The sequence below is a fragment of the Lagopus muta genome, chromosome 6, assembly GCF_023343835.1.
Source record: "Lagopus muta isolate bLagMut1 chromosome 6, bLagMut1 primary, whole genome shotgun sequence".
Taxonomy (NCBI): domain Eukaryota; kingdom Metazoa; phylum Chordata; class Aves; order Galliformes; family Phasianidae; genus Lagopus; species Lagopus muta.
The window spans coordinates 3,782,368-3,809,295 of record NC_064438.1 but is presented as its reverse complement, the minus strand read 5'-3'; the positions used below and the strand labels follow the sequence as shown (position 1 = coordinate 3,809,295).

At 38.9% G+C, this 26,928-nt stretch overlaps 1 protein-coding gene across 1 annotated transcript in view; it reads left to right on the top strand.

Annotated features, from left to right (window-relative positions):
- SLC17A6 (solute carrier family 17 member 6) overlaps positions 1-16,088 on the top strand; it is a 33,887-nt gene extending 17,799 nt beyond the window's left edge. The window contains exons 4-12 of the mRNA XM_048949312.1: positions 1,868-1,982; positions 3,640-3,727; positions 3,829-3,915; positions 4,751-4,893; positions 8,398-8,547; positions 11,336-11,468; positions 12,123-12,233; positions 13,342-13,469; positions 13,829-16,088. Coding sequence (XP_048805269.1) covers positions 1,868-1,982; positions 3,640-3,727; positions 3,829-3,915; positions 4,751-4,893; positions 8,398-8,547; positions 11,336-11,468; positions 12,123-12,233; positions 13,342-13,469; positions 13,829-14,161 — 1,288 coding nt within the window. The 3' untranslated portion in view covers positions 14,162-16,088. The remainder of the gene's footprint in view (positions 1-1,867; positions 1,983-3,639; positions 3,728-3,828; positions 3,916-4,750; positions 4,894-8,397; positions 8,548-11,335; positions 11,469-12,122; positions 12,234-13,341; positions 13,470-13,828) is intronic.
- The last annotated feature ends 10,840 nt before the right edge of the window (positions 16,089-26,928 follow it).

The window sequence follows — 26,928 nt, the reverse complement described above, 5'->3', positions numbered from 1 at the left end:
TTTATGAGTGTGCATTGAGAAATGCAAAGAAATGCAAACCAAATGAAAGATGCATCTGCCATTGACTGGGAGTTACAGAGGAAATAGGCTTTCTACAGCAGACGCACTAAAATTGTAGTTTCTAATTTTTTTCTCAAATGCAAATTAGAGCGACATTTCTGACAAGAATCATAAATTTAACTCTTATTTATGCTAACCTCAATTCCATAGCTATTTGGAAGAAAAATTACGGATCTGTTTTTGAGAAAGATTTTGATAAAGCATGGCTCTGAGAGAAAGCTGACTCTCAAGAAACATTGTTGAGTTCTTCTATTATCTGATCCTCAGTGTAACTGAATGTTCACTAGTACTTATGTGTTTAATACAGGCAAGATCTTTTGTTTGGAAGATACATGACTCAGATCATTCTCTGAATTGCATTTTACTTTATTTTCTGGAAGGAACAGATTCAAGGAAACAGCTACTTTTTAGTGAACATGAGAACAAAGAAATTCTAGGAAACACGGCTTTCAACTGTGGCAAACAGAAGCAGATTCCAGATATAGAAGTGAAAAACTATACTAAATTTCCTTGAATAAACAGTTACATAACAATTTCGAAGATCTCATCCTTATAAAGAGAACAATTCACGTTCTATATTAACATGATTTTGCTAGGAACAGTGACTTTAAAAGGGTTGTGCTGATTAATACTAGCTCTAGCAAGGCTACGCACTGACACAAAGCTACAAAAGAACAACTAACAGATAAAAATTAAGAATAATGACCAAAGTCAGGCCAAACCTGCTGACACAAACACATACAACAGTCAGGCCCAGCAAATGCACTGCTCATGCTGCCAGATGAAGGCAGGAGGAAGCTGCACACAGAGCTAAGTCGTGTTTGCCATCAGATACAGAGTGCAGGGAACACAGTGAGATCAGGTTTGAAGCTGTTTAATGAAGCTTCCTTTAAGTGCCAAGCAGTGTTTCTCTGTATGGCTGCCATTTCTTACTTGTCAAACTTTTATATATGGAATATATTCAGCTTGCTATTTAAGTGTTTGCATCAGGCTGTAGTTTTAAACAGATGAGGGCTCTGTCAAATCAGTTCCATATCAGATACCACAATGTTAACACATACTCAGGATTTTTCTTAGCACTACATGACTTTGTACAAAGAAAATGGACAGTTTAAAGTGGATTTTTTTAAAATGATAGTTCATTTCATGTTTGTACTTCTTAATGTACTTTAAACAACAGAATTGCTGGGAAGCTGTCAAAGTCAAAATCTATGAGTAAGTGACCCCTAGAGAAAAACAACAGAAAGGATAATTCATTCCCCATGGAAAATGCTCCTGTGTTTAAGAACATTACATCTCTGTTTGAAATTCTTCCTGCTGCTTTGGCATTTATAAGAGGGGATTCTACTTTAGAAGTAGTGAACACGTGCTGCCACTTTCTTATGATTAAAGCACCTATGAGAGTTTCCCTAATGCCCAGCTACCTGTTTTAACAAAACATTTGGAGTTCTAATTTCTCCAGATATTAGAGAATCAAATTAGGTTTGGTTGAAAGAAAAGTAAAAATTAGGGAAGAGTGGAGCAGTATAAAGAGTAGGATACAGGTGTGATTACACAAGACGTATTTACTCAAGACACTAGGCAAAATAGATATCTGCATGTCTGTGCTTGGTCTGAGTGCTATCACACAGACTATAAGACCAAATGAAAGCAGATGCTTATCCGGCCCAGCAGTTAGCATATTCCCTATGTAAATTTCATACATTTAAACTTATTTGTGTTGGTATGTGAACATCTGTGAAATAAGTCTTCCGCAACATTACAGAAGTTACTTCATTTACTTTTTTTTTTTTTTCCACCCTTGCAGAGTATTTGGTGCTGCTATACTGCTGACATCCTCCCTCAACATGTTGATACCATCTGCAGCCAGGGTGCATTACGGGTGTGTCATCTTTGTCAGGATCCTGCAGGGCCTTGTAGAGGTATGAAAAAATAAAATTACTGGCAAATGATTATTAGCATTTAAACAGCAATCATCTCATTTGATGAGGAAAAAAGTTTCCAATTTACTCCTGACTTTTTAGTACAGTGTTACAATTTTTACAATTACAGCAATTTGATTTTCCTATACCTATAAAATTACAAAAGCTTCCCCTTGCTGAGAAGCCAGCAAGAACTAACATTGAAGTTTTACTGAAATCCTGTTCTGCACAGGCCTTGCACTGCTGTTATACTCAGTGGTTATTTGCTGTCCAGCAAACTAAATCTGTAATAATGAATGAAGATTCTCACATAGACTCTGACCTCTCATAGCTTCTCTGATCAGATTCTTGATGAAATCAATTTGAGTTCTACAGTGATTGAAGAGGGGAAAAGAATGAGCTTGTCCTCTAAATTTACTTCAGACTTTAGGCATGAGATTCCTGCTTCTTTCTCCCCAAGGGCTGTGCAAGCTCACTTTATTTTATGCACTTTATTGTTTATTCAGACTCAAAAAGAAGGTACAGAATATGCCTGGAAGTTAGAGGGCTTGCACTTAAGTTCTATGTGCACTATAAGTGTATAAATATTGAAATCCTGAAAAGTACTTTGCTTGGACATAATTGTGCTTGACCACTGAGGAGAAAAAGAGATGCAAGTGCTTAACTACAAAATAAAATAGCTCTTTCATCATTAATTACTGTGATACTGCTGAAAGGAATGGTAAATCTAAGGTGCTCATGCAGTACTGTTTGAGGAAGGATTACAATACATCATGGCAGTCTTAAAAAGATGTGATCTTAAGTAACAAAAACTGAAGTGCACATTAAATTGGTTATAAAATCTTTGAAAATGAAAGAAAGCATTTGAAGAGCTTTTAGTAACATGAGAGTGATAAACTCAACATTTTCCTACTGTTTCAGAGGGAATAAAATATCAAATAAAGAGAAAAGTGGCTGTATATAACTATTTAGAGAATAGTACCACAGTAGTTCTCAAGCACGAATTCTGGGAAAAAACACAGCATATTTCATATTACATTTCCTAAAATTTCAACCCTGTAAGATGCAGTGATTTCCTTGCAGTTTTCCTATTGTGAGTTAAAGGGTGGTTTTGAAGAAAGACATAAAAGGTAACTCCTTTTAGATCAAACAAAAAACACCACACAATTCTTTAAGAGCTCAAAAAGGTTCATTAAAAGATAGTGAATTACTTCTGATATCATATTTTTTAACTCTTGTTGATCTTATTTGGTTGTTTTAGAGCAACGGAAAAGAAAACTCTATTTGCTAAATTGTATTTAGAATGTTGGAAGGCCATCCTTTGTCCCTCCTTTGATTCTGATACTTGTGCATTTGTATTCTCTTTTTCTTCACCATTCTGCCCTGGGAACTGGGAGGCAGAGTAAAAAAGAATATTTATGTTTTGTATCTACACCGTTAGCCCTCTGAGATGGATCAGGAGAGATGAACAAAACCCACTGTAGCTTTAATAGAAACTGAAGTTTTCCTGTGGCTATGCTCAGACTTTGCTGTAGGAATGTAAAGCATTCTCAGCACCTTGTTTGTAGCAGTGTTAAAACAAATATTCACACAAAAAAGAAAAATGAACTGCTTGATTGATCAGCATCATCTAACCTGTGGCATGCCCATTTCCCAGGGGGTCACCTACCCTGCCTGCCATGGGATTTGGAGCAAGTGGGCCCCCCCATTAGAAAGAAGTAGGTTAGCAACCACTTCCTTTTGTGGTAAGTAACTTTCCATTTTTGTCTCTCTTTCATTCGTAACCTAGGAGTACTTTGAGACTTAATTTCCTCACTTTTTCATCCATATATATCTTGTTTTGTAGGTTCCTATGCAGGAGCTGTTATTGCAATGCCTTTAGCTGGGATTCTAGTGCAATATACGGGGTGGTCTTCGGTGTTCTATGTGTATGGTATGCACTTCTCATCTTACTCCAGTATTGCATGACCTTACTCTACCCCATGTAGAGATGTAAAAGTAACCATGAAGAGGCCCCTCCAAAACAGGATTGTCTCCATAATCTAAAAATGCAGTCTTGAGAAAAAGAAAATGAACTGAATTTAAAGGAGAGCAACATTATCAAACAAGACTGGAAAAACCATCACTTCTAGTAGTAGTGCAGCCTGCTATGGAAATCTATAGAAACCCAGATTCTCAGAGGTAACATCACTCTTACAGAACTGTAACTTAAGAGTACGCCCCTCTACCCACATTAGTTCTGCTACATTAAATTACACTGATAGGAAAAAAAAAAAAAAAAATGGCCCAAGGGTGTTCAATCAAAAAATTGATGTGAATTAAGGGGAAATATCACAGAAAATTATTAAACTACTCAGGGGGTATGTGACTATGTTGAAAACAGTGCCACAATCTTGTCCTTTGAAGATTAAAAAAAAAAAAAAAAAGATGTAGTGCAGTAATCAAACAATAGTGGCTTAAAGCAGAACAGACCATCATTTACATGTAACCTAAAAGGGGAGTTGTATCATTGCATAGTACAAGTTAATGTTAGAACATAAATGATATTCATGTAGAGTGAAGTCACTCTGTAAATGAAACAGAAGTCTTCAAGGCTCTGCACACATTTTACAGAATTTTTTTTTTTACAGGATTTGGCTCTTAGAATGATTTGGTAGAGAAGCAGTAACAACATTTGCAATTTAAATTTGTTACAATTATCCACATATTTTCTTTTTTTGCTACTTTACTGTGCATTTCTTTTGAAAGCCTTTTTCTCCATTCTGAAGGGAGCTTTGGTATAGTCTGGTACATGTTTTGGCTTTTGGTTTCGTATGAGAGTCCTGCAAAGCATCCCACAATCACAGATGAAGAAAGGCGATACATAGAAGAAAGCATTGGAGAGAGTGCCAACCTACTAGGTGCAATGGAAGTAAGAATATTCATACACTTACGTCCTATGAGATAGGAACAATAAAAACCAAACAAATAAAACCAAAATGAATCAACATAAAAATAGTAGTATGTTGGATATTTTAAGACAGACAACAATTGAACTTTTCTGGGGGGGGGGACAGGGATGATCTGAAATCTGCTGAAGGGTTTCTTGGTGAATAGTGCTTCTGCATGAAAAGAACAGAGGTGCGAGAGGATCAGTCATGGAATTCATGTCTGGTCTTTCTCTACTAATGTAAAATACATTTTTAAAAAGAGCTAGAGCTAAAGCTAGAATTGCATTTGGAATTGAAAACTTATTAAGACTTTCATGCTACCTTGAGTTCAAGTGGTTCATAATTTATCCCTTCTGAATTGTGTTCATCTTCATAAAAGTAAACTAGAGGAATAGCACCACCTTAAGGAACTCAAGACATCAGAAATAGCAAATCCTGTCTACTCTGTATTTGCTTTCAAGGAAAGACTGCCAGATGAAATAGAACATTCTAGTAGATTCATAAGAACATCCCCCATTACAGAGGCAACTGCTGGAGACATGCTATCAAGCCTCAGGAATTTCCTCTAAGCAAAAAAACTTTAATCTAGATAAAACAGGGAATTAGAAATACTGGCAATATTTTTTTAATGTATAGTTTTCATATGAAAATGTTCTCAAGATGTTCTTAAGTATAATTTGATAAGTATACAAATGGCATATGTAAAGAACCAGCAGCTCTTTAAGGACACCCTTCTGAGAGCGCAATGGCTCTCCATTCCCCAGAAAAAGTCAAGCAGGGAAGGCAGGCAACCATCGTGGCTGTGTAAGGACCTGCAGCTTAAACTGAGGGAAAAGAAGGAAATATACAGAAAGTGGAAGCGGGGTTGTGTATCTTGGGAGGAATTCAGGGCTGTTGTCCAAATGTATAGAGATAGGATTAGGAAAGCTAAGGCACAGATGGAGCTGAACTTGGCAAGGGATGTGAAAGACAACAAGAAGGGGTTCAAAAGGTACATAGGCAGAAAGAGACAGGCCAAGGAAAGTGTTCCCCCTCTGATGAAAGATAATGGGGAGCTGGCTTCCTCAGACATAGAAGAAGCTGAGGTACTCAATGAGTGCTTTGCCTCAGTCTTCACGAGTGGTCAGGTTTCCCATGTCTACCAGGACCATGAGCCTCTAGGTGACACTGTGGGGAGTGGTTTCTGTCCCATAGTGGAATAAATCCAAGTCCTTCTCATGCAATTGAATGTATATAAGTGCATGGGGCTGGATAATATCCATCGTGGGGTTATGAAAGAGATGGCTGATGTGGTTGCCAAGATGCTCTCCATCATATTTGAAAAATCATGGCTGGTGAGGTCCCCAGTGAGTGGAAAAAGGCAAATATTACTCCTATGTTTAAGAAAGGGAGAAAGAAAGACTCAGGGAACTACAGGCTGGTGAACCTCACCTCTGTGCTTGGGAAGATCATGGAGCAGATCCTCCTAGAAGCTTTGTTACAAGATAAAGAGGTGATTTGAGACAGCCAGTATGGCTTCACCAAGGGCAGATCGTGCCTGAGCAATCTAGTGGCCTTCTATGATGGAGTGACAGCTTGGGTGGATGGGGAAGGGGTGATGGATGTCATCTACCTGGATTTCTGCAAGGCCCTTGACATGGTCCCTCACCACATCCTTCTCTCTAAGCTGGAGAGGTGTGGATGTGAAGGAGGCACTGTTGGATGGATTAGGAATTGGCTGGCCGGACACAGGCAAAGGGTTGTGATCAATGGTTCTGTGTCAGGGTGGAGGCCTGTCAAAAACGGTGTCCCTCAGGGGTCGGTCGTGGGACCGGTGCTCTTCAGCATCTTCATCGACGACACAGACGAGGGCATCGAGTGCACCCTCAGCAAGTCTGCAGATGGCACCGAGCTGAGCGGTGCGGCCGATGCATTGGAAAGAAGGGAAGCCATCCAGAGGGACCTGGACAGGATGGAGAAGTGGGGCCATGAAAACCTGATATGGTTCAACAAGGCCAAGTGCAGGGTGCTGCACTTGGGTCTGTGAAATCCCAGGTGTTTATACAAACTGGGCAAAGAACCCCATGAGAGCAGCCCTGCAGAGAAGGACTTGGGGTCCTGGTGGATGAGAAGCTGGACATGAGCCAGCAGTGTGTGCCTGCATCCCGGAAGGCCAACTGTGTTCTGGGCTGCATTAGAAAAGGGGTGGCCAGCAGGGAGAGGGAGGTGATCATCCCCCTCTGCTCAGCTCTTGTGAGGCCCCATCTGCAGCACTGTGCCCAGGCCTGGGGCCCCCAGTACAGGAAGGACGTGGAGCTCTTGGAGCGTGTCCAGAGGAGGGCACTGAGATGATCAGAGGGCTGGAGCAGCTCTCCTATGAGGAAAGGTTGAGGGAACTGGGCTTGGTTAGCTTGGAGAAGAGAAGGATCTGGAGAGACCTCATTGCAGCCATCCAGTACTTGAAGAGAGCATAAAAACAGGAAGAGGGAATGGCTGTTTATGATGGTGGATAGTGATAAGTCAAGGGAGAATGGTCTTAAACTGAGATATGGAGGTTTGGGTTAGATATTAGGAGGAAATTTTTCACACACAGGGTGAGGAAGTACTGGAACAGGTTGCCCAAGGAGGTTGTGGATGCCCCATCCCTGGAGGCATTCAAGGCCAGGCTGGATGTGGCTCTGGGCAGCCTGGTCTGCTGGTTGGCGACCCTGCATGTAGCAGGGGGGTTGAAACTCAATAATCATTGTGGTCCTTTTCAACCCAGGCCATTCTATGATTCTATCCAATGGGTTGGACTTTTTTTTGAAGAAAACTCAATATTCAGGCAATTTTCAGACACTCACTGGGATCTGGATCCTGTACTTGAATCAACACAGATGGAACAAACCCTGAGCTCACAGAGAGGTGTTGCCACTCAGCAGGACTGTAGTTCTGCCCATCTGTCATCTTTTTTCATTATACAATTCATTTAAAAAGAGTCATAAAACAAAGCAAAATATATCAACCAAACAGCTTCACAGCTGAGACTTGGTTGAAACTAAAGTCAAATTTTGGAGATCAAGTTCTACATATTAAAATATGTGATTAAAATGTGGATAAAAAAACCAAAAACATGTAGTTGCACACTTGTACTTGTGAAAGTAACACCTTAGATACAGATTTCTTTAAAGGAAATGTAGTTTTGGGCATTGTGTATTCATGTTTACATTATAGAACTAACAGCATCTGTAACTGAACTTTGTGGTACAGATCAGGATCACTGAGTTTCCCCACTTGTGTACTGTGTAATTTTTATTTATGTCTTTATATTAAATTTAAAGTGGATTTAAAATGCATCCAATTGTGGATGCATGTACTTCAGGACAATTAAAGTCACTGGAATTCAAGTACATAGAATTGTGTATATATTAACTTACTAGAAAATAGGTAAAAAGTAGGAATAGAAAAGGGAGATAGATATTCACTATTGATCAAAATATTGACTGTATCCCCTTCTTATGTTTCAGAAATACAAAACTCCATGGAGAAAGTTTTTTACATCTATGCCAGTCTATGCAATAATTGTTGCAAACTTCTGTAGAAGCTGGACTTTCTACTTGTTACTTATTAGTCAGCCTGCTTACTTTGAGGAAGTATTCGGATTTGAAATAAGCAAGGTATGTAAGAACAAGCTGAACCTTTCATCTTCACTAAGCAAGAATCAGTCACATTTGTAGTATTTATAGGTAGAAAAAAACAAACCCTGATGTTCTGCATTTTCATGTGGTTGTTCTTTGTAGGTTTCAGATCTTATCCTTCGTGGCTACTAGGCCATTTACCAGCACCTATGTGTGAAATAATAGCAATGTCAAAGGGTCTGGAGCATATCCCACAGGACAAAAAGCTGACAGACCTAGGTCTGTTCACCCTAGAAAAGAGAAGACTGAGAGGGAATCTGATCAATGTTTATAAACATTGAAAGTTTGAGAGGCAATTAGACAAGACCAGAATATTTTCAGAGATATATAGTGATAGTACAAAGGTCAACAGCCAAGAACTGGAAAATAGGAAGTTCACCCTAATATACCCAAGAACTTCTGCATTCTGCCTTCTTTACCTTCTATGAAGATACTCAAAACCTGTCTGGACACCTACATGTACGACCTGCTATAGGGAACCTGTTTTATCAGGGCATTAGGACTTGAGGTCCCTGCCAACCTATCACCTTCTTACACCTCCTTTTAGTGTGGGGAGAGCAGCATCCTTTCTTCTACTTAGGAAGAGAAATAGTTGACAGGAAAATATGATACCTTAGGGTTGACCCAACATTCCACTTAGCTCATGAATTTTGAGTCAGCCTCTTAAATGGGGCACAATCAAACAAGCCTCAGGAAAATACCAATTTTTTACCAATACAGATTTCCCTCTTCTGAAAGCAATAAAGACTTGTATATTTCAAGTATTCACATACTTTTGATATTCTAGGTGGTACTGAACCACACTAAACAAGATGGAGAGCACAGCAATGACAGCAGACATACAAGGTCTTAGGCTGCAGTGAGGATTTGTTCAAATGCAACAGCCATAAAAACAGAAATAAGGGAAAGAAGCCTCAGGTAGACAGGGAACTCCAGCAAGACACCCTCAGCTCCATTGCCAACTCTTAAATGAGGTCTGGGAAGGAGTGGATCCTGGCTCCAGCCATTCTGCTCACTCTGGTGCATTGCATGCAGCTGACCTGCCTCCTACCAGGTGCTCAATCACTGCATCAAGCCATGACTTAGCATCTTCATTACAAGCAGTAATTATTGTGTACTGAGTAGGTACCAAAATGTTGCAGTAATATGGGGTATTGTCAAAATTATGTAAAGCTAGCCTGAAATTAAAGATGGGCTTCAAAATCAAAATTAATTTCTCAAAAAATTAGGCCTTCTGAGCTAACCCTGTGAGCCTGCTATAACATTAAAAAAAAAAAAAAAAAAAAGGCCACCTTTAAAAAGAGGATCAGATTGATAACGTCCCAATGTTCAAAGACTGGAACAGGATTGAACTGGCGTGTCACTTCAGAGACCATTTTCTATATATTGTACTACATGCAAAGATCAAAGTAAAAGTGTAAATGATTCATGATAGTTCCATCAGGATGGAAAATAAAATATTTGGAATTTCAGTCCCAAATCATTATGTGTTGTGTAGCATGTTAATAGATAAAGCAAAACATCCGTTAGTTTGGGTACTTGAGACTTCAGGCCAGCCTACTGACTCCTCAGAATTGTATACAGTGGAATTGTAAATGTAGCTGGAGTTATTTTAAAGAGCTTTGCTACAGCTGAAACATTTTCTGCCATGGATGCAATAAGAACAGTCACATCGTATAGAATTAATCTGGTCATTTTGTTCTAGAAGATTTTTTCTTAGAGTGTGTTCAAAGAAATGTGGAGCTTTGTAACCAATGGCAGAAAACATAGTGTTCATCACTTCATCTGCTGTAGACAGATGCTTGTAAAGGAATAGTTATCACTTATTCAGGAACACCCCACAGTACTCATTGCAATACCAGGACTTACTCATAGTTAATAGCTAACTGGGAGCTACAAGTTCAGTGAAAGCACAGAGAAAACTTCTTTCCATTCCCATGGAATGCATCTGCTCTGCACACTGATGTAATTCACTTCAGCCATCAGGACAGGCTGATATACTATTTAGAAAGGAAATATTCAAAAGCCTTGGCCTTGCACACGCTTTGAGATATAGACAATAATCAGAATTCACAGAACAAAATGTCACACATCCAGAAGGAAGCCATCTGCAAGGCGGTTACAGGAGATAGTGGGTGGCAGTTGGAGCCACACTCACAGATACCTGCTACTGCTTTGAAGGAACAATCTACAAATATATTACAGTTTGGGACAGTCATCACAAAATTAGTTTGCTAATACGCAGAGCATTTTGTGTATCACCAACAGATATTTAGTATTTTATCTTTCACTATAAGCAGATTTTCTCAGAGGGGTCCTGTGTCCAGATGCCACTTGCAGTGTATCTTTACTGAGAAATCAAAGGAAAATGTATGTACGAGGGTGATCCACAGGGAATCTTTTTGCAGACCTCACACATCTGGACATGTTAGCTTTGCTGGGCGATGCTGTGCCAAGCCCACTGCCAACAGAAATGCAGCAATTTGGTTAGACATATTAGATCATTAATTTTCTGAAAAGGAAAGGCTATGAAGTCAGGGAAAAAAAGCTTCTGGTTTAAATCTAAACAATGAGAACAGTTTATAAATGTGAAGTGTCGAGGCGTTGGATGTCCTTAAAAATCTGTCTGCTCTTTGGGAAATGCAACAACAATTCTTAGTTTTAAAATGTCTGAAATCAAAGAGAAACAATGTCTGAATGGTTCTGAAAGTGAAAAATGACAGTTTTCGTGCCATTTAGGCTCTGTTATTTCTCATCATTATTTTAGGTGGGTATCTTATCTGCTGTGCCACATCTAGTGATGACAATTATTGTCCCTATTGGGGGACAAATTGCCGACTTCTTAAGAAGCAAACAAATTCTTTCCACCACCACTGTGAGAAAGATAATGAACTGCGGAGGTAAGGCTTCCAACCTCATTAGAAAAGTTTCTTGTACAGACTTAATAGGCACACAGTGTACTGCATACTTTAAATTTGCATGATTTTACGTATATACGACTAATACTTCAGGGTTGTTTTTTTTTGTGTGTGTTGTAGATGTGGTTAATAAATTAATATAAACACATCTGTTCCTACATCCAATTTCAAAAGACATGTTTGATAGTTCTAAAAGCATTTAGATTACTACAGGAGCAGGTGAGCTCTTTTGACTTACAAGCAGCTTCTAAGTGAGTCTTAGATACTCATGTATCTGAGCCCTCTGCACTAAGAGAGCCCAGATTCCAGACCTCATCTCTCAGAGTCTAAACTTACAGAAATGAATCATGGCAGTGATGAGAGCTTTAAAGTTCATCACAGGCTGAGGGTATACTCCCATTAGTTCCAGCCTAGTTACAGTTTTTATTTTGAGTTTGAAGGTGGCAGGAAGCAACAATAAACAATAAAATATAGATTATCATATACAAGCTTTTTAGGGAGGAAAGAAATGTCTGATTCTATTCCATTTCAGGGTAATGTTTTGCATCTGTCTCTTGAGCAATATTACCACCATAAAGTCTGTGACACATGAGAGGGTGCTAACCTGATGCCTGGTTTTCTTTACAATTTCCCAAGGTTTTGGTATGGAAGCAACTCTTCTTCTTGTGGTGGGATATTCTCACAGTAAAGGAGTGGCTATTTCATTCCTAGTGCTTGCTGTAGGCTTTAGTGGATTTGCCATATCAGGTAAGATTATACTGCTGTTATTAATGCATTATTTTATCTTAAGAGACATAACATTTCATTTCGTTTGTATTCATTGACAAAAATTTAGAACATATCTCTGAATTCAAATATTATTTGTGATCACTACAAACTACAATCAGTATCATGTCGTTGTTTTTCTCGCTGTCATTTTTGGTGTTGAAATAATCTTTTCCATATGCAGTGCAGCAAATTTTTTTTTTTTTCCATGAGGTGCTCATGCTCACCACAGGATTTCCTCAGAATTAAACATATAGCACAAATGAACTACATTATGCACAAACACCTACATATATGTCTTTGTTTAGATACTGACCTTTTACTTTTTTTTCCTCTGCGCATTATTCAATGATTTTTCATAGAACATGGAGAGTGTCTTATTTTCTAAAAGCTATCCAGCTATAAACACCTTTCTTTTCTCTTTTTGTTATCTTTTGATATCCAATGAACTAGCTTCTGCTTTCACTTACTGAAGCACTTATTCTGGGGACAACAACTTCAGTCACTTTATATAGAACCAAGTCTCTCAAGATATTTTAAATAGTTACCGTAGACATTTGAACAAGATTTAGGTATTGATAATGCAAGGAAACAATCAAAGATTGTAAGCATGATTATAAATCATTTAGAGACAGCCTCTTTTTACTCTATCACTCAGAAACAGTAGGGAACTGCCTTCTGCTAGTCCATGTGAAAGAAGAACATGGGCAGTACTAAATGGAAGTGGCACAGGCTGGAAGAAGAAACAACAGGTTACTGACAGTGTGAAAAGCTCATCAATGACAATCTGAAAATACAGAGTTTGTCTAAATATCTTCTGGTTTATCTAAACAGTTACTACTGGGATATATTTTAGAACTTCAGTTTGGGGAAGAAAAATATATTTGGTATCGTTTTATGATTTTTTTAAAAAGAAAATGAGGACCATAAGAGTGTTTAAGTACTGTTACCCTTTTAGAGAAAAATAAATGCAAATAAGTAGCCAAAATACATCTAAGTAAAACCGTCGAGTGAATTACTTTCACTACTTTGCAGAAGTGTAGTATTGCTCGGGTTATGGCACAAATGTTTGCTGATGTTTGCATTGCAGGATTCAATGTCAACCATTTAGACATTGCCCCAAGGTATGCCAGCATATTAATGGGGATTTCTAATGGAGTCGGGACCTTGTCTGGAATGGTATGCCCTATAATCGTGGGAGCAATGACAAAGAACAAGGTAAGTGGCAGTGCAGTTTTCAAATCTTCCAGTTTAATATAACTCATTCCATGAAAAAGACCTTTTCATTACACAGCTTACCCAGAATACGTGTTACCAACTGAGAGCTCTAGGAGAGAGCATCCAGGAACCAGCAAATTTGAAGCATGTGGCACTCACTATTTGCTCACAATGTCAATGCTTTTGTATACTAATGAACAGTTATTTTCAAAGGAAGATGTACGTAATTAATTGGAAATGGGATATGCAAATGTTTTAGTTTTGCCATCACAGCCTCAACCACTAGTTTAAATCTTTCAGCTCAGAAGAGTTAGATAAGTGTATGAATTGGTCTGACTTAGCAAATTTCTTCTTTACAGACACGTGAAGAGTGGCAGTATGTCTTCCTCATTGCTGCTTTAGTTCATTATGGAGGTGTTATATTCTATGGCATATTTGCTTCAGGAGAGAAACAACCCTGGGCAGACCCTGAGCAGACAAGCGAAGAGAAATGTGGCTTCATTCATGAAGATGAACTAGCTGAAGAGACAGGGGACATTACTCAAAATTATGTAAATTATGGTACCACCAAGTCGTATGGTGCTACAACCCAAGTCAACGGTGGCTGGCCTAATGGTTGGGAGAAAAAAGAGGAATTTGTACAACAGGAAGTACAAGACTCATACAACTACAAGGAAGGAGATTATTCATAACAAACCTAAATATGGGTATATTTTGTAGTGCTTGTGATTAAATTCATTGTGATTGTTTGCATACAGAAATACAATGTGGTATAAACGTAAACACATATCAAGCGGGAAGGTCTTACTGTAAAAAAAACAAACCATTAAAGTGCAATCTGTATGAGTTGTGACGTCATCACATTCATTAGGTTATATTTGTTCAATAAACATTAGAGTTTTAAGGGTTTACTGGTCAAAACTATAGGGGCAATTAGATTCTTACAGTATACAAGAGATAAAACTCATAAGTACAGAGTAAAGCACAACTAAGCAACCAAGTTGGCACATCTAATGCTCTTTTTAGAAAGCCAAAATTACTTAGCATTAAAAATGCACTTAAATATTTGTTACACTGTATTGAAAGAGATTGTGTTAAATACACGCGTTTACTCAGTGCAATGTAGGAATTGTATGTTTAGTCTAAGACAAGAACTTTCTTAAAGGAGGAAGGTTGAGTCCTAGGCATTTACAGGGGACTGATCCAGTTCCTTTAATGGTAATTGTATCAAGCCTAAAAGAACATATAGGGCATATTGTATGTTTATTGTGATTACATGCTGCAGGCTACTCTGTGATGAATAATGGAATTATTTAGGAGTTTTATACTGAATGTTTGGGCACAAATTCTTATTTCTATTCTGCACGGATTCTTATGAAATTATAAGCCTTGTCATGTTCTTCCCTGCATTTATCAACTAATAGAAAAAAAATGTAATGTTAAGTCTGACTGTTCATGCAGACCGTCAAATCTCTTTATCAAAAAAGAAGCTTTATTACTATTTCTTTGCGGAATATTCCAAGTTTGTACCCATGTCTTTAAAGAGAAAAAAGTAACACACTATAAACTAGAAAAAGATATAGTCTTATAAAAAAAATCCAAAGAGAAGCCCTATGAAAAAGGATGTATCTGTTTTTCAGAATATTTTGAAACCAATAGAGGTAACATAGAATAATTTAACCCTTATGCTTCCCTTAATAGCATTCATATTTTTACACATTGTGCCACAATTATATACATAGATATAAGTTTATTGAAAATACTGTAATTATAGAAAATGTTCCTATTTTAGAAATCCCTGAAATAATAATAAAAAAACCTGTATTTGTCTTTCAATTAAACCTATTAATAATGGACACTGAATATAAACTCACAATAAACCAAAGTGGCAAACAACTAGTGTTGGGTTGAAAGAAGCCAACAAGCATCATGCTTGTCTTTTCAGCATAACTCAACAGTGACTGCAACATTAGTGTACCAAGCAATAAGTGCAATGCATTACAAAGTGCATAATCTTCTAGTCTATTAACCTTCATTCAGCTTGTTGTATATATTTGAGGTTGTTGGGATTAAACCAAACCGAACCAAATTGAAGTTAGCAACACCAGACCACTTCTTAATACTCTAAAATGACAACAATGATCCATTTCCTAATTCAATCAAATGATAATTATTGTATGTAATAATCCATTCTGGATTCTTGGTCTGTTCATTGTATCGTGCTAGTGATTGGAAACCCCGCTACCGCAATATACAACTTGAGGATTGTTTATTCTCCTTTTCCTTCCTTCCTTCCTTCCTTCCTTCCTTCCTTCCTTCCTTCCTTCCTTCCTTCCTTCCTTCCTTCCTTCCTTCCTTCCTTCCTTCCTTCCTTCCTTCCTTCCTTCCACTCTTTCACTCTTTCTTTCACTCTTTCCTTCTTTCCTTCTTTTTTCTTTTCTTTTTATGCAAATCATACCTTAACCTTAAGAAAAAAATATTTTGCTTTGTGCCTCAAAGTGATGTAAAATGTGACCATAGCTTTTGCTGTGTTTAATGAAAAAGATGTGGACTGTGTCACTTTTGTTGCTGCAAAAAGTGTTAATAAAATGCTCTATTTATCCTTTTATATAAAAAAGAGTGCTGTAGTTTCTTGTGATTTTTTTTAGATGCTCTATAACATAGTTGGCTCGTGTTCTACACGCTACAAAATCAATTCTGCTGTCAACACAGAGATGATATTTGAGTCTCAGGTAGGAGCTGTGCTGGATACCCAGTGTCCTGCATTACCTGCTCTCTCCTGTGCCCCAGCATAGAAGTGAGGTGAGACAGGCCCCTGTCACTGGGCTCTTGTTCCTCCTCCCATAAGGATTCTTGGAGCAGGTGTGAGGGAGGAAAGAGCAGGAGAATCAGTCTGCCAGCCAACGACACAAACTGGGAAAAATGTATAAGCCTAAGGGCTAGTGTGGATTAGCATTCTCTACAGCAAATGAAAGGCTATCACGGACTGCTGCCCTTGGAATTTGTTTCCTTCCTTGCTCCCGCAGCAAAACTCCTTAACTGAAACATAACACTTTTTGTCCATCTTACAGGAATCAGTGAAATTCAAAAAATTCTACATTAAAAACGTTTTCTTCTAAAAACAGTCCCTGTTCAGGAATTCTCCTGAATTTAGCAGAAGAAGCTAAAAGCATCAAAGAGAACAAAAGGCCACAAAGAGCAGCTAGAACAGTGATGGGCTCCACGCTTCTCACCAGTATGCTACTAGTCATGAGATGCTGAGTCAGGGTTCCTGCTCATTGTCTTGATGGACTATAGTGATGTTGTTATGGAAACATTCTAGAAGATCCACAAGTGGGATAAATAGGGGCTGTAAATGTACTGCTGTGTTTATTAAACCAGGAGGACAGCTCAGAAAATGAAAACTATTTAAGAAAATTAAAACTATTAATCTTAATTTTCAGATTGATTTTACAGATTCTCTATCTTACGGAATTGTTCCAATAGCTTCCTTTCATTAAGCACAGGTAATCTTTTTTTCCTCATTAGCTTGACACCTTTTAATTACTTAGAACAAAGGGAAGACTTTAATCCAGGCACTATACTCTGCCCTGCTCAGCTGTGCACTGTTCCATGGTAACTCAACAACTGCTTTACTTAATAGAACAGAAAGGCAGAAGAAAAGTATTAATTGGAATGCTCAGTAAATTGCTTCTAGGAATGAGGAAGGTGTTTTGCAATGTATTTTTAGAATGTTTTCATGAAAACTCTTCATGTCATAGCTGTTTATCTACCTGGCTCTTCTGTCTTCTGAAAACACATTGTTTATTTTCTTTTTCCCTTCACTTCAAATGCTAAACTACTCTTAAGGTTCTCCACATTCTCTTTCTAGCTGTCTGCTTCTGCTTTGACTCTTTTATTTCCTCTTTAAAATGGAATAAGGAAGGAAGAGAAGCACGCCAGATTTTAAGGTTTTTTCTTCACAGACTCCAATACATAAAAAATATACAGGAAGCGATTATCAGAAACATGTCTGAGAAAGAAGGAAGGAAAATGGAGAAAATAACTGGTTCCTTGCCAAGGTTGTTTAAGTGAAGACAAGCAGTAACAGCTGGATCTATTTTAAGGGCAAAGAAGAATTGAGGAGGCATGACCCTTCATCTTGACTCCTACATTTTTTCTCAGTAAATATGCTTATGCTTCTCCCTTACTACTTCCTAGTTATAGAGAGCATGGCTAAACTATTCAGCCTCTTCTGAACAGTGCTCTTGCTGCCCAGAGGCATCTCCTCTGCACTCAGGTTTACATACTAGCTCCACAGATGCACTGCACTGGTATGATGCAGTGCTCCTCTTTTGGAACTCTTTCAGTCAAATTACCACTATGAATCAGGATTCACAGTCCCTTGATCATCTTGTTCTGTTAGCTATTTCTCTTCTGTTCCCCTACCTGATACCCTGTGCTTGTATTCTCTCACTATGCTGAATAAAAACAAAGCACTTTTTACTCACACTTTTATTTATCAATCCATTATTTTCTAAGTGAAGAACAGGGCATTAGAGAGATCATGAGAAAATCTGAGTCTAGACGGGGCTAGAATATGCTTCAAATGTTCATCTTTGTGTCCTCAAACAATCTCATATAGCATTACTACTCAATATTAAAATATTTGTATTCATATTGGTAAGATCCCTTCTGTCAATGTATATTTTTTCTTGCAGAGATAAAGCTGTCTTAAAATGCACTTTGCTTTCAGATGTGATCATGAAATTCAATTCACCCAATTTCATAAAAACACTTTCCTGTGGGGAAAAAGAAATCCTCAAGGTAAAGGTTGAATTGTAGTGACAAAAGAATATCTGCAAATTTGAATGAAGACCTCTTTCAGCATGAAGCTAAGCGTAGGAATGAATGTGGAAGTCAGAATAAATGTCACAGTTCAAAACTGTAATGTTGAAAAGATAACATCACAGTCTTTGTTGCTGCCTCTGAAAGATAAAATGCTCTGCTCCTTTTAGGATGAGCTGCGAAGGAGTGTGAAGGCTGATCTAGATTAACTATTTAACAGCAACTGCTTTTGCTCATTTTATGAATTTGTCTGCATTTATTTGCGTGAATAATTTTGTTGCACTGGAAGTTTTAGAGATATTTTAATTTTATATCAACGTATATCCAATCTGATCTAATTAATGTGTTTGATTTTATTGTTCTAGATTTGTTTGGCACTCTTTCACCCTGTTGTAGCACAAAGCAAGACAAAGAATTAAATGTGTTACGTGTGTTCACATGTACAACTACTGAAGCCTACATAATGAGTTATATTGAGGTCAAGTGCTTTGACAGGATCTTCAGTATTTGTTGTTACAAAATTATTGTTGAGAAATGCATCTTTGGAAGGATTTTAACACTAGAAATATATTATCCTTACAATTTTTGCTTTAGATGAAGTTGCATTCTCTCATTCTTCCAAATGCTCTGGGTAAGGAATAAGAGAACAACACAAAATATGTTTCTGAGCAGCACTCCAATCTCTGGCAAGCTCATGTCTATAAAAAAGTAAGAACACAAGAGTATACTTCTATTTCTCCATAAGAGAAGCAATACGAAAGGTAGATTTGGTATTGAACATTAAACGCAAATTACAGGAAATAAACTTCAGGGTAAACTTACAGAAGAATTGCCAAATTTTCTAGATTTGCTTATGACAATTGTGAATAGAAGAAGCAGAAGATGAAGTCACAGAATCACAGACTGGTTGAGGTTAGGAGGCACCTCTGGAAATCACTGAGTGCAACGCGTTCGCTTCAAGCAGGATCACATAGAATTCTTTGCCCAGGGTCACATCCAGGCAATGAATATCTCCAGAGGAGAATCCACAGCCTCTCTGGGCAGCTTGTTCCAGTGCTCTGTAACCTTCACAATGAAGAAGCTATTTCTCACATGCAGATGGAACTTGAGCAGATGGAACACTTTGAGCCCATTGCCTCTTGCCCTTTTGCCAGGCAACGTAGAGAACAAACTGGTCCCACTCTGTTGATTCCCTTCCTAGCGATAGTCTTACCTATCTGGATAAATCCATGCTATCCTGTGTCTAAGGCATGATTGCTTAAGATGATTACCATCTTCTAGCAAGATGCTATCCTCTCCTCTCCTCTCCTCTCCTCTCCTCTCCTCTCCTCTCCTCTCCTCTCCTCTCCTCTCCTCTCCTCTCCTCTCCTCTCCTCTCCTCTCCTCTCCTCTCCTCTCCTCTCCTGTCCTATCCTAATATTGTTCTGAACACACATCAGGACCTTGAGAGCACTTACAGGCCTTAAGAGTACTGAGCAGCCTCCTCTGAAATCCTGGCCATCCTCCATCTATGACCCAGCAGCTTTTCTGCTCAAGCCTGAACTTCCCTCTCTCTAGTTTGTCTCCTAAGTAGAATCTGGATCTCTGCTCTGCTCTTGGCTCCTGTTCCACCTCTGCTCCACCTCCTGAGAGCAGTTCCTGGGAGATCTCCATTATCCAGAAAAAGGTGTTTCATCTGTCCCAGTATTTTTATGGGACTGAATCAAGTTTTCATCCTTGAACCTACTGCAGGCTTTCTTAGCTGCATACAGAAAGCTGCTGTTTCCGTTCCCAGCCCTCCTGTTAGAGACAGGATGAGCTTTATTTGTACTGTAAGAAGCTTTTCAGTACTGGCATATCTTTACACTTACTTCTGCTTGGGCATTGTTGCACAAGGGCATGGGGTCTGTTCACAAATGTATGCAAGCAAATGATGCTCTTGATCTGGGGTCAGCAGCTAAAAGCAATGATTTTCTGCAAAACTGGCAATCAAGGCATCATAAAGAGGAACACTACCTTGTACTACTGACAAGGAGTTGATGACGAGGTGTTGCTTGTACCCTGAGGATCAAATGGCAGGTTCTGTGCACCAGGAATAGCGAATGAGATGAGCATTCAACATAGGCAAACAGTACAGCTGTATTTGGATTAGCAAAATCCCACCTCATGGTAAAGAGTATAGATTTATTCACATCTGCTCTGAGTGTGACAGTATGAGCTTTCAGTGTAAAATTTATATATGTATAGATTTGTTTCCTGTACCAGTTTTCTTTCAGAAGATAAAGAGATTAGCAACATAACAAAATGAACTGCCTAACCAAGTCAGCAGCAGGAAGAAATTTACTTAAAGTATTAATTATTATATATACACAAAAAGATGGTTATAACATTAATGTAATTGTAAAACTTTAGTTAAAATTGAATGTGAACTATATAGGGTTTATATACACATATGCAATCACATGATATGTATATAAATATATAGAAATTTGGAGTACTAATAAGAGAGAAATTTTTTCATGCAGAATGATTATATCTTTCTACTGAATTGATCAAAATCCTAACACACCCTTATCAAATTAAAATAGCACTGAGTAAGTTTCTTCTCAAAACCTCTATAATCTTCAATAAGCAATGATGGAAACACCAAGGTAGACTACATCCACTGCTCTCCCCCCATCCACCCAGCCAGAGACAACATCATAGAAGGCTACCAGGTTGGTCAAGCACAACCTTCCCCTGGTGAACCTGTGCTGACTACTCCTGATAACCTCCTTTTCTTCCAGTTGTCTGGAGATGACATCCAGCACCAGCTGTTCCATCACCTTTCCAAGGACAGAGGTGAGGCTGACTGGCCTATAATTGCCTGGATCTTTCTTCTTGTCCTTTTTGAAGATCGGAGTGACATTGGCTATCCTCCAGTCTTCAGGCACCTCCCCCGTCCTCCAAGACCTTTCAAAGATGACAGAAAGCGGTTCAGCAATCACCTCTGCCAGCTCCCTCAGCTCCCGTGGATGCATCCCATCGGGTCCCATGGATTTGTGAACATTGATGTTGCCTAGGCGCTCCCGGACCACCTCTTCCCTGACTGAAGGGAGGTCTTCCATTCCCCAGATCCTCTCACTCACCTCCAGGGTCTCGGATTCCCGAGGGGGAGCTTTTTCACTGAAGACAGAAGCAAAGAAGGCATTCAGTATCTCCGCCTTCTCGGCATCCCCCGTTACCAGAACACCCCCGTCACTTAGCAGGGGAGCCACATTCTCCCTAGTCTTCCTTTTACTGTTAATGTACTTGAAAAAACCTTTTGTATTATCTTTTATCCCCTTTGCCAGATTTAATTCCAGGCGGGCTTTAGCCTTCCTTGTCGCATCCCTGCAGACCCTGACAACATTCCTGTATTCTTCCCAAGTGGTCAGACCCTTTTTCCACATTTCATGGGCCTTCTTCTTTCCTTTGAGTTTGTGCACGAGCTCCTTGCTCATCCACACAGGTCTCCTGCCACCCTTTCCCGATTTCTTCCTCACAGGGACGCACTGATCCTGAGCTTGGAAGAAGAGCTGCTTAAATGCCGACCAGCTCTCACAGGCCCCCTTACCTTCTAACACCCTAGCCCACGGGATCGCTCCAAGTAGGTCCAGGAAGAGATCAAAGTTGGCTCTCCTAAAGTCCAGGATAGCAATCCTACTTTTTGCTTTACTTCTTCCACTCAGGATCTTGAACTCCACCATCTCGTGGTCACTACAACCCAAGCTGCCCCTGACCTTTACTTCCCTGACAAGCCCTTCTCTATTAGTGAGAATAAGGTCCAGCAGTATCCCTCTCCTCATCGATTCCTCAACCACCTGCATCAGGAAGTTGTCTTCAAGACATTGCAGGAACCGTCTGGACCGCGCATGCCTGGCCACATTGCTTTTCCAGCAAATATCTGGATAATTGAAGTCCCCCATAAGCACCAGCACCTGGGATCGTGACGCTGCTTCCAATTGCTTGTGGAAGGCTTCATCAACCTCCTCCTCCTGATCAGGGGGCCTGTAGCACACACCCACAACGGTGTCAGCCATACCAGCCCGCCCCTTGATTCTCACCCACAAGCTCTCCACTGCTACACCACTCTCCCCCAGGTGGAGTTCAATACATTCAAGCTGCTCTCTCACATAAAGAGCAACTCCACCACCCCGCCTCGCCGGCCGATTTTTCCTAAAAAGCACATAGCCCTCCATGACAACATTCCAGTCATGTGAGCTGTCCCACCACGTCTCTGTGATCGCAATGAGATCGTAGCCGTGCGACCGCATGCAGATCTCCAACTCTTCCTGTTTATTTCCCATACTGCGCGCATTAGTGTATAGACACTTCAGGGAAGCAGCATTCCCCTGCCACACTCCATCCCTTCGAACTCCACCCTCGTCACCCATCAAGTTCACTTTTGAACCTCGAACTATCTGAACCTCAGCAGCCCTCATTTTGTCCCCTTCCCCCTTCTTGCCTAGTTTAAAGACCTTTCAATGAGGCCCGCCAGCTCCTGGGCTAGGATCCTTTTACCCCTTGCAGACAGGTGAGCTCCATCTGCAGCCATCATGCCAGGAGCCGAGTAAATTGCCCCATGGTCAAAAAAACCAAAGTTCTTGTGCCTGTACCAGCCTCTAAGCCATTTATTGATGAGGAGGGCTTTTTTGATCCTCTCAGAGTCCTTCCCCGCCACTGAAGGGATAGAAGAGAAGACCACCTGCACTCCCACACCATCCAGTACCCTCCCCAGACCCTTGAAGTCATTCTTGATAGCCCTTAGGCTTCTCTAAATCATATATAAGTTCTCTAAATCATATATAAGAGGTTTAGTTGATCTTGTTCTCTTTGAGAAGATGATGAAGTATGAGATCCTGAGGAACTTCAGAACAACAACCTAACTTTTTCAGGGCTGTAAAACTGACCTGAAAACACATTTGCAGGGATATTAGCAGGAATCTCTTTGTGTTGTACCTCTTATCTTGTACAACTGTTACATTCTCCAAGTCACAAAGGTAGGCAAATCAGTTGTTTTTTTTCTCTCAATGTAGGAAATTGGTCCTTGGTATTTACTCCATCCTTAAGGTGATATAGTTAAGGTTCAAACATTTCTAGAGGAATGAGTGACTTAAAAATATTCCTCAACTTCAGGGATGTCCCCAAATTCAGAATGCAATTCTTCAGAGCATCTATAATTGTTCCCAATTGAAAAAGAAATATGAAGAAGAGCTTCCATGAAGAATGGAACTTCCTTCAGTCATTCAAACAGTTGTAGTCTTCCTGTGAGTTTTCAAGCTTCCTGTTCTCAGTCTTACCACTGACACAGTAAAAATGATATTTTTCAGGAAATGCTGAACGGAGTAGAGTAGAATTAAAAGGTTTAGATGGAAGGCAAGTACAAGAATCTCCTTGTCCAACTTCCTGACTACTTCAGAGCTAACCAAAAGTTACAGCATGTTATTGATGACATTATCTGTATGCCTCTTGGACATTGACAGGCATCAGCCACTTCTCTGTGTAGCCAGTTTAAGTGCTTGACTTAACATTTCTATGCCACGCAGATGAATATCACATGCACTGTAAATGCAATGTAAATGTGTTAAGGTCCACAAAAACAGTGTCTGGTTTAAATTGATGTTCAGAAAATGAAAGTGGATGTATGGATATGTAAGGATCAAGAGAAAGGCAAAAAATCCACATATTTTGAAAAATATTTTTGAGTGATACAAGCCAGATTTAGAAGAATCCTGATGCATGCATGATGATCCTTCTTATTTATCTCCCTCTACACTGCAGCAGCACCTGGGAGGTTAAAGGCCATTGTAATGCCAAAAACAGATGTCAAGAAAAGCAAAATTAGGATTGGAAGGAGAAAATGAACCACATAAGAAAGCATTCCAAAAACAAATGATAGCATTGTTAAACCTGGAAGGCTGCCATATAATTAGAGTTTGTCTTGTATAATCAATTTAATGTGTCAACACAGTACAATTGCCATAGATGGCCATGAATCACACGAATTTATGAAGAGATTATTAAAATCTTCTTCAAGATAAGCACCAGAACAAGCAATGCAACTGCTTGCAGCTTTAATCTGGAAATTCCCAGCTCAACTTTTTTCTCTGCTGTGTTTTCCCATGTAGTAATGTCTGCCTACAAGATCAATAAAGCACAACAGTTTACCCTGAATAGATAGAGCAACAAATTAAATTCTATTTCTGGAAAATTGCTTGTCTGAGTATACAAGCCTTATGCAGAACGTCAGTGATAGCACTGCAAGTTGAATCCCAGCCATCTGCTCTGCTTTAAGAATCCCGAAGGCAATGGTCCATTGATTTTTCTCAGTTGGTAACATGGTGGTGTACAGTAGGGTGGGAATACGAAGAACAGGATAGGACTGTGGTTAGACATTGGCACACCAACTGTGCTTCACGAGTCAGTACTCTGCACTGAATGAACATGCAAATCCCAATTACTGTTGACATAAGCCACTCAATAATAAAAATATAAATAATCACTTCACTCTGAGTTATAAAATCAGAGCTAATTCACATGATATGTCCATACATATTCTCCAAGAACATTTCAGTTTGTTTTAAGCAATCTGAAAATTAAATACACTAAAAATTAAATATGTTTAATATTTTAAACAAAAATCATATACCAGAAAAAATAATTTTGGTGATTTTGGTTCCTATCCTTATGTCTCAATCATACATAGCCAATTAAAACCTGATCTCTTCTTCTTGTTCAGATGTAGTCTGGGTCATGCTGACAAGCTCAAAATTTGACTTTTTCATAAATCAATACACCTTTCTTGTCAAATAAAACAATCATTTCTGTGTACTGAACACATTCAAGAGAGACAGATGTAGAAAAGCAGAATTATCTCTTTGGGCCTATAATTTCACAGGAGAATATTTTTTTGTCTGTGCTACATATGAATGAAAACAAAGGAAAGGCATTTAGAAAAAGCATTTTCTAATTCATTTATTTCCTTGTATTTGAGTATCTTTATTGACCTAGAAACTCATTCATACAACGACAGCTTTACTGCAACCATCATTTATTGTTTATGTTGTTAGATGTAATTACTCGGTGTTCTATTTAGAATAAAATCCTCTGGTTTGTGAGTGGTTTATATGTCCTTGCACATTCATTTGATGTAAGAGGACACAAAAAGTGCTCAGCAGAAAACATGCAAGCTGAAATAATTGCTGTGAACTTGAAATACCGATGATATTCATCAAACCTCCTGAACATTTAACAATCAGTGTTTTATTTAAGATCTATTCCCTAACTGATGCTTTAATGCACAGAATGTGAAACTTCGGGGAACTGGGACCACTTGTCTATCAGAATAACCAGATCTGCTCCTTATGGGAGCAATGTGATGTGAAGACACTGACTTCAACACAAGGAAGACAAACTAATTTATCTTCTCAGGATTTCACAGAAAGAGCAGATCAGCTCCAGAGCAGCTCCTGGCTATGGCTGCTGATACAACTGCCTCTCATCTCCTAGGCAGGTATTTAGAGCCTTCAATTACTGAACTTTCTGCAATCTCCTGATCACCTAGCATGAAGTATAGAGCATTTGAAGCAAAGAGAAGTTACACCCTTACAGCAAGGAGGAGAACTAGGAAAGAGAAGGGCACGTCTTATCCCCCAAGCAGGGGCTGTTCCACGTGCTCTGGGGCAAGTTCCAGTTAAGCAAGGCATCTTAACACACCTGCATTTCTACCATCTGAGAAGGCAGTGCCACACAAGAAGGTCAATTCCATAGAATAACAAATAACACATAACCCAGAGGCATTATGTCATCAGAAAAAAAGCTCAGACCAACAAGTAAACCTGAAGGTACTGCTTGGAAATGCTTATTTTCTTTTTGATATTTATTCCTCTAATCTTGTGAATCTATCACTATCAAGTATATTACAAAAATGAAGTAGTGAATCATCCGTAAGTTGATTAACAGCAACATCTTGGCAGTATGACTTAATCATTCTCTGTCAGATTGCTATTTCTTTTATCATTCCTTTCAATTCAAGCAACGTTGAATTTCTTTTTCTGCAATGAAATCACAAATTCATGTCATTCGTCCTGAAAGAACCACATAAAATAATCTAAAAAGCATACAGGAAAAGAAAAGCGTGAGAAGTAATAAGACAGGCAAGAGTCCTCTAGACGAATGAAAGCAAATTAAAGGTAACCATTAAAATGCACTGCAAAACAAATGTCACAAAAGACAATGAAATCTATTAACAAAATTGTATTGCTGATAATTGAAAGTTAACTCTATCAGCAACAGTATATATTTATGTTATGCATTCAAAGACTTTGGGGAAACCATCCATCACTTCCAAAATGAGAGATCTGGATAATTTTTATTAAGAGGTAATTTTCTTTTAAAAGCTTTTTTGATGTCAACATGTTAGATCTTATATGGAAAAGTGTTTATGGAATAGCTTGAAACCTGACAACCCACTATGTGTGATTTTGCTTCTGTTACCTGAATAAACAGGGTAGGATCTACATGAGACTCTGTGTCATCTGTAGTGAAATAGTGTATATCTTCCAGGGAAAAATGCTGGAGTCAGTCTTTTCATCTGGTGTGCGTGGCCATTAATTTAATTTGTGATGATTAG